General features: G+C 32.9%; 1 protein-coding gene across 2 annotated transcripts; it reads right to left on the reverse strand.

The window, feature by feature from the left end:
* Nucleotides 1-323: 323 nt before the first annotated feature.
* On the reverse strand, nucleotides 324-3,665 carry LOC107910135 (uncharacterized). 2 transcript variants are annotated; one of them, XM_016837899.2, is made up of 3 exons: nucleotides 3,501-3,665; nucleotides 2,359-2,510; nucleotides 324-2,261 (listed from the first exon to the last, which is right to left on the reverse strand). In XM_016837899.2, exons 2-3 carry the CDS (start codon nucleotides 2,501-2,503, stop codon nucleotides 778-780), a joined length of 1,629 nt encoding a protein of 542 aa, XP_016693388.1. In that variant the 5' UTR covers nucleotides 2,504-2,510; nucleotides 3,501-3,665; the 3' UTR covers nucleotides 324-777. The 2 variants fall into 2 exon arrangements, with proteins under 2 accessions (XP_016693388.1, XP_016693389.1); XM_016837900.2 differs by lacking the exon at nucleotides 3,501-3,665 and adding an exon at nucleotides 2,917-3,462.
* Nucleotides 3,666-8,817: the final 5,152 nt, after the last annotated feature.

Consider the following 8,817-nt stretch of genomic DNA (forward strand, 5'->3'; position numbering starts at 1 on the left):
ATAAATAGACATGTAAATTTTTCTGTTGAAATACAAGAGAAAAGGATTCCTATTATCAACACCTTGCGTTAAGGGTGAGTGAGCTTATGACAGCTAAATTACAATATCAACATTATCTTATAGACAATAATTTGAATTGGAACAAGTCAAGTCTAGACAAGTTATGTTTGATATTCAAGTTGTGATTCAACCAAATCCGACTTAAGGGATCATTTATCGATGAAATCCAAGCATGAATTCCACACTTATCAAAGTCTAACAAGCTGCACAGCCTAGTATGAAAACAATCAAGAAAATAAAGATCATAATACACAGAAATGATGTAGCATTTTCAACTTTATTTTCTTTTATTAAAACATGAAAGAAGAAAAGAAAGCATGAAAGCCTCTGAACAAACATATACATATAACTTTGTTAATGAATCATCTATACAAGAGCCAGGTATTAGCAGTAATTTTATACAAGTCAATGTCATTCATTGACTACCTGCAACTTTACCCACAAAAAGATTCTTAACAAATTTCAGCTTAATAATTCACAAAAAGACTACCTGCATGCGGCAACTTCCGACCCTACAGAGAGAAAAGAGTGCTTTGCTGCTATGCCATTTACAAAAGCAGAAAAGATCTCATTAAGAGCACTTTTTAACATGCTGAAGCAAATTACATTTGCTAAATGAACTTATGAGTAAACAAGAAAAAAGAAAAAGTCAAAACCGAAAGTCTTAGCCTCCTCGAAGGAGAAGATTCGGACTTTTCAAGAGCCATTATTAGATGCTTATTCATTTCTCATTTTGTTATCCCAAGTGTCTTGTCCAAAAATCTCCTCAATAATGTTGCATGTAGGCTGGAGATCAATACCTTCTGTAGCAGTTGTAGGATATCTAGCGTCCCAGATTTTTGCATCACAGGTATCCAATAAATAGACATGGCTCACCAGGTCACTAGACCCGTCTACTTTAGCCTGCATACACTTGCTAAGGTCAGTCTTCATTTGACTATCATGCAAATCGGCCTTTGTGTCAATCAGACTATGAGAGTCAACCATGTTTGGCTGAAACTCAAAAGACATGCATGAGTCATCCTGTACATTGAAGTCCTCTACTCGTCCCAAATCTTTGTTTGTTTGTTCAAAAACAGGATCAAACCTGCTCTCATCAAATGATTTTGCAATAGGTCCTTTTAACATAAGATTTACACCATAATCCCCTCTTGCTGCAGCACTGCTATAATTTCCATCTCCGCTACCACTATCGGAGTCACCACTGTCATCATCATCATCATCATCATCATCACTGCCATCGTCGTCATCATCTCCAAGACAATCACCTTCATGGTTTGACAGGCCTTCTTGAGCAGCAAGGGACTCAATAGCAGAAGAGTCTTCATCTTCCTCTGAAGCCTTAACTTCATAAACCTGTTGACTTCCATGCCACTCATCATCATCACTATCACTGTCCAGAATACTGGATCTGTTCTGAACAGCTCGTCTCTGAAGGATAAAGACATTGAAATAATAGCTGACAAGCTCCCTTTTGGATCGTGATGGGAACACCATTGAGAAATGCTTCCAGAAATTCTTACCCAAGGATGCAGGATTAGAGTAAACAACCTCACGAAAGATCTCTTCTTCTTCTTCACTCCATTTATACGCAACATCCTCACCCATATCATAAAACCCCAGCTTCACAAACTTTTCATGCCCAAGGGATTTTCGCAGTTTTTCCCATGCTTCCATGACATGCTGTCTCACACATCTCAACGAGCCCCCATCCAGGCAGCTACAATCAGTTCTTCCAGCACCAACTTTGCCACTGTCATTTGCGGACAAATCTGAATCAGGCATTGGAATGACACATGTTCCCATCATAATCTCTTCATAGCCAATATCATTGGTGTCTGATGCACAATTCTGAACAAATTTGTCCTTCTTTATGTGCCTACCCAATGAAGGAACATTGGCTTGATGATTTGGCCCAAGCTGAACCTGTTTTCGGGGAGACCGATCCAAGAGTAAAGAATAGGCATCCTCAACAGGGCCCAACGTTCTTCTTGGGAAATCAAAGTCAAAATGTTCTGGAGAAATAGGTGAAATAGCTGCCGGCCCAGTATCTACATCTTCCTCACTAGAAATGCTAGTGATCAAAGACAAGGGAGCACTAGTCTCAAAATCCTTATCAACCGAAGGTCTTTCATCATTAAGACCACCAGTTTCAAATGCTTCATCCCATTGGCATTTACAAAATCCACCCTCAACATCAACTGTCACAAAGAGGAAGATCACATCAATAATAAAACCATGCAGCAGAATAAGAATCATTCCCATAAAAACAAGCAGAAAAGCCAGAGAACACATTACCTGAAATATGGGGATTCTGATGAGTATAGCTATGGGAAATAGTATTAGCAAACTGAGTCAACTTGTTGTTATTGTCAAACTGTCTTGGATGCTTGAAAGGAAGTTCCTGCAGCTCCTCACTGTCAAAAGGGCGCTTAAATCCCATTTACAACCTGCGGGACAAAAAGGTTAATTATGAACATGAGGTAAAACAATAATAATAGAAAAGATATAGATGCATGTCGATCACAGAGTATACAGCAAAAACATAGTGGCACATAGAAAGACAGAAAAATACATGCAATAGAAGACGAAGAAAGGGAGCATCAAGCTTATGGCAAAGAACACTTAACACAAGCAATAAAAATATAAATCAACCTGAAGCTCATTTAGACAGAAAAAAAAATACAATAGTGCTTGGGACCACCATGGTACTAATGCTAATTATGATTTACACACCAATTCATAGTGAAGGCAAACTAACTTATTTGACTTTGAATGGTAAGCTAACAAGGTTAATAAATTAAAATTTAGTCAAATGCATGATAAAAGGCGAGAATTAACATATTAACCACTTACTAATGATGAAATGGATACAAATTTATGTTAGGTGGAGTCAATTACTTCTAAATTGTGATGAATTGAAACTTCAATTGAACTGGAAAAAAGTGGAGATGAATTAAAAGCCTAGGAAGCCTCAATTAAGACGATGAAAGCCTCAAAGTATGGGAAGAGACGTTTCCCTAAATTAATTTGACTACCAGGTTGAAGCCCTAAATTTACAAGAAAACCCTAACCCTAAATTCCCAATTCACCGAGGAAACGACGAATTGACAGCATAAAACTCTTGTAGACAACCTCGAGGTCACGTAAAATACCGAAACCCTCTACGAATTCACACATAGAGACGAACCCTAACGAATCGAAGAAGCCTAAACCCTAAAAAAAACAAACCAAGAATAGTCAGACAAAATTAGAGCGAATCACATAGGGAAATCAACATAAATCGAAGAGGAAACAAATGCCTATGAGAGATCGATCAACAAAAAGGGCCCGATCGAGGAGATCGAATAACCCTAACCCTAGAGAAGCGAAAATTGAACGGCTGCGACAGAAAGAGAGATCAATCAAAATGAAATAGCGAGAATCAAATAGATAATTACGTGATTTACAGATTTGATGAAGAACGATGAGAAATCCGAGATCGATTTTCGGATTAATTTGGGGATCGTGAATGAGGGTAAAGAGGCGATGGGAAGCGAGGATACGGTTCGGGGGCTTTTGTATACGAGGCGGTCCAGTAAGAAAACCGGATTGGACTAATTTTGGTTTTTCGATGCCCAAACAGCATTTTTTGTCCTTTGTTATTCACCTGGACATTTTAAGCTAAACCGGTCCGGTTCTATACAAAATTACTGTAAGGTCCATTAATTTCTTTTACAATGAAATCAAATTAAATTTATCACAATACTAGTTTGTATACCCGTAAATAATGAAAAAAAATTTATAAATTTGTAAAAAATTATCAATTTTTCTTTTAATTTGATATTATATTACTAATTTTTTTGTAAATTTATTTCTTTAATATGAAAACTAATATTTTATAAAATAATAAAAGGTTTATAAATTTGTAAAAAAAAAAAGAATTACCATTTCTTTAGAAAAAATGACATTGTATTTAATGTTTTTATTGAATAAGAATTAAAATGATTTTAATAAATTTAATGGTTGAATTTTAAAACTTGATTGAAATTGGTGCTAGATCAACTCCATTTTATTTCAATGTTGAATAAAATTTTGGATTCTAGTCGATTAAATTTATAATATTTTGAATTTATATTTCTAAATGTATAAATTTGTTACTACATTTTACAAAATTATAAAAATAAATATTGAAAATTTTAAATTTACAAAAAAAAACTTAATTTTTTATGTTTTATAATTTGATCCCTTCACTTATTGGGGTAAGTGGTAACCTCTTCAGCCATCCCTAGTGACACTAATGTAGTAGTAGACAGTAGTATTTGGCCCGCTACATAATGATTGCAAGATAAAGTCTCATTTTAGGTACTCTCAAATTCTAAGATAAAGCAGCACCTACAACAAAGAATGAGGGGCTTAGCAATTGGAATTTTCAAAAACAAATTAGAATATTTTTCTCAGCTAACTCATTATCGAATCTTTCTACACCATCACGATTGCGCATCATCAAACCCTTTTCAATAGTCCTATCACTATACAACCTCTATCACCGACTTTCATCCATTAAGCTGAGCCGCCATCTACCCATCAATCCACTCACTACCTTGCCAATACCACTACATCCACCTTGTTACCCATCTCTCATTTCTAACATCTTTTCTTCACTATAACATCAATTGCATAAATCCTCCAATAACATTTGTACCACCGAATCAATTTCACCATCTTTTTTCAACTTCTAACCATTTAGTTAGGGGTGAGCAAAACTTGATTCGACTCGAAAAAATAAAAAAATTTGAATTTAGAGTTCAAATCGAGTTTGATTTTTGAATTCGAATAAACAGAATACCAAACTATAATATTTTACCCCAAACTCCCAAATATATTTACTTTCCTCTAAAATTTTTACTCCCTCTCACTTTTCCCCTAGAACTTTTATTCATCTCCCATCTCACCCCCCTTCTACCCCAAAATCATTTCCCCTATTTTTTTTGAATATTTTCCCCCAAAATTTTACTCCCCCATTTATTTTTCCTCCAAAATTTTACTCCCTCATTTATTTTCCCCCCAAAATTTTATTCCCTCAACTTTCAAAACTTTTTATTTTCTCCTAAAACTTTTACTCCCCTCCTATCCGCCCCTCTTACCCCAAACACATTCCCCCCCCAAAATTTTTTTTAATATTTCCCCCAAAATTTACTCCCTCAACTCCCAAAACTTTTTATTTTCCCCTTATACTTTTACTTCTCACCTTTTACCCTCAAATCAAAAATTAAAATCATCCAAAAAAATCCCTAAACCTAAATAGTAATAATTTTATTTATATTTACTATTTATATTATTAAATTAAATTTTACATTTTGTACTATTTATATTATCGAATTATTTAATCATATTGAATCTTTATAATTTTTTGTTAAAATTGAATTATTGATTATACTATAAAATATTTGTGTTAAAATTTTACGTTGGTATCAATTTCACATTTTATCTTTAAGATAAATTTTATTTAAAAAATCACATTTTTTTTACATTTAATATATTTTTTAATTTCAAAATACATAGTGACAAGAATCAGAAGATAATTGAAACAACTAAGAAAGCAAAGAAGATAACCCGTATAAATAAATTATGAGGGAATGAAAGTTAATAACAAATTTTATTATGATGGACAAATTTGATTACGTTGGGTGACAGTGATTACAAGGACTCTAAATCATTTTTTTTAATTTATCTTGAACAAATATATTCGATTCGATTTGAATCTCATCTCACTCGACTCGATTCGAGAAAATTTCAAATCGAGTTAGGATGATAAAATAGGATTTGTCAACTCAATTAACTCGAATTTTTTTATGCGATTCAATCGAACGCTCACCCTTACATTTAGCAATAAACCTAACATCAACACCAATCAACAAATTCAACCGAACCCTTCACCTATAGCCACTATTAGCCCCATCTAACTTGAAATAGTACTTAAAAAAATCATTCAAGGCTTGTACCCTAACTCCAAATGAAATTGAACCTATAAGAAGCAAACTAATAATAAGAAACCAATAAAAGAGAAAAAAGAGATATAGTTCGAATTGGCTTCATTTGGATGACAAAGCAAGGGCAAATCTAGGGGGTTGGCAGGGCCCTGGCCCCCTAGAATGGAAATTTTTCTATTTTGGTCCTTTAAAATTTTTAAAATTTTAAACTAGAAAAGATAAACCCCCTAAAAATGATAAAATTTAGATTTAATATTTTAAAAATTATATTTTTACTATCGTAAAAAATATAATTTAATTCCGGTCCCCTAAAGAAATTTTCTAACTTTGCCCCTATGACAAAGCTAGCTAATTGGAGCAATGTTCCTTCGTATCTCATGTGGAAATCTCTAGATTTTAGAGTTGTTTTAGCAAAAGTTGACCTAACATTTGGATGCCATTATTTGTGTTAGAGAAAGTGGCAACGGTAGTGTTATACATCTCTTGGGTGGTTAGGGTTTGGAAAAGAAAAATAAAGAGACATTTTTGCTTTGAAAGGAAGGCATGATAGGAAAAGAAAGTAGGACCTAATAGTCAAGATTTGATAAAAGTAAGCCAACAAAGATTGTTGCAAAATTTCCTATTAAAACGTAATTTAGTATCTATATATATAATTGATATGAAGAGAATGAATAATTAAGTATCTATATGGTAATAAATTTGTTCCACTACTATATTGGTGTTAATTATATTTATGGTTATACAATTCAATTTTGCCTAAAATTCCGATCAATCCAATTTCAATTATATGTGTTCATGAGTCGAGTCGGATTAGGTCTAAGTATGATATTAACATATTTTATATTTGTTTAAGTCCGGTCTAACCTGACCCCAAATATGGACTTAAAATTTTGCCCAAACTCGCTTATATTTATAAAAGACTAATCCAAACCCATTTTAGGCCTACTCATATTATTTTTAAAAATAAATTATATTATATTATATTATTTTAATATTTAATAATTTTATATATTTTTATTTATTTAAAAATTTTATATAATCATCTTAACATTATTTTAATGTTTACATTATAGTTGTATTATATATTTAGTATATGTTTATTTTTTTAATGTCTTTTAAATTACATAATATATAAAAATAACATAATATAAAGTATTATAAACTTAAAAATGGGCCAGACTCGAGCCTTGAATGTTTAAGCCTAAACCTGGCTCATATTTTAAACGGATCTAATTTTTTTTATCCAAGTCCATTTTTTGAGCTTAATAATTTTACCCAAACCCTTACAAATTTCGATCGAGTTTGAGATACTATTTTCTAATTGATGGAACAAATTATTTATGATTATTTTTTAAATAATTGTATTATGATTTTATAATTAAATATAAAATAAAAATAATTAATGTTATTTTATTCATATTCTTATATCTAAAAAATAGAAATAAATTAATGTAATGTAATTTTATTCGGATTTCATGTTAACATTTTTACAATTCAAACCAAATTATTATTATTATTTTTAGATATTTTGTTTCTTTTACAGCTATTTATCATAATTTGAAACTCAAATTTACTTAATTTGTTCCCGTAATTTGTTTTATATTATATTAAATATTATATATATTAAATTATACATATTAATCATTAAAAAATTATTATGCTATATTCGAGTCATGTGGAAATATTGGTAAAATGATTTTCTGTTATTATTTGAATCATTTACAATAGCTTATATACAAGTATTTGACCAATGTAAGATCCAAATAAAAAGGATCTAGAAGCTAGCTATATACAGGCTGGATAACAAACTTTTAACTAACAAAGCTAATTACAATTTGAGTTAATTTAATCAATTGCTTAACTGCTAATAGTCCCCCTCAAACTGGAGAATGGATATTAAGCATTCCCAGTTTGCTAACAATGTCATGAAATGGTTGAGCAGCAAGTGACTTGGTAAAGAGGTCAGCGAGTTGATCACTTGATTTGCAAGGCATCAGGTGCACAATGCCAGTGGTTACCTTTTCCCGGACGATGTGACAATCAATTTCTATGTGTTTGGTGCGTTCGTGGAAAGTGAGGTTATTGGCAATCTGAATAGTAGAATTGTTGTCACAGAACAAGGGTGTTGCATGGCCAAGAGTGGTACCAAGATCGTGAAGAAGATAATGGAGCCATTGAACTTCACAAACAGTGGAAGCTAAAGCTCTATACTCAGCCTCAGATGATGAACGCGAGACAGTTGGTTGCTTCTTAGATTTCCAACTGATTTGTGAGTTTCCCAAGAAGATGCAGATTCCGGTGATGGAACGCCGAGATTCGAGACATCCAGCCCAATCTGAATCACTGAATGCTCGAAGATCAAGAGGAGAGGAAGATGGATAAAACAAACCATTGCTAGGACAAGCTTTCAAGTATCGAAGAATACGGTGAGCAGCTTGCAAATGTTGATCAGTAGGTTTGTCCATGAATTGGCTCAATTGTTGCACGGAAAAGGCAAGATCAGGCCGTGTTGATGTCAAATAGGTTAACCTTCCTACAAGTTGTCGATATGAAGTAACATCATGAAGGAGGGCACCAGAATCGGAAGTAAGCTTTGATTTAGATGCTAATGGAGTCTTGGCAGGTGTACAATCCATAAATCCAGAATCCTATAAGATTTCCAAAGCATATTTCCTCTGTGAGAGGTGAATTCCAGCAGTAGTTCGAGCAACTTCCAGGCCAAGAAAGTACTTTAGTTCTCCAAGATCTTTAATCCGAAACTGTTGATCTAGATAGGCCTTCACTT

The sequence above is a fragment of the Gossypium hirsutum genome, chromosome D02, assembly GCF_007990345.1.
Source record: "Gossypium hirsutum isolate 1008001.06 chromosome D02, Gossypium_hirsutum_v2.1, whole genome shotgun sequence".
NCBI classification, from domain to species: Eukaryota; Viridiplantae; Streptophyta; class Magnoliopsida; order Malvales; family Malvaceae; genus Gossypium; species Gossypium hirsutum.

Bases quoted from the DNA above. Each gene is read 5' to 3' on its own strand.
- LOC107910135 (XM_016837899.2), bottom strand. From the start codon at position 2,503: ATGGGATTTAAGCGCCCTTTTGACAGTGAGGAGCTGCAGGAACTTCCT. The intron at 2,262-2,358 runs GTAATGTGTTCT...TCTTTGTGACAG, and splicing joins TCAGAATCCCCATATTTCAG to TTGATGTTGAGGGTGGATTT.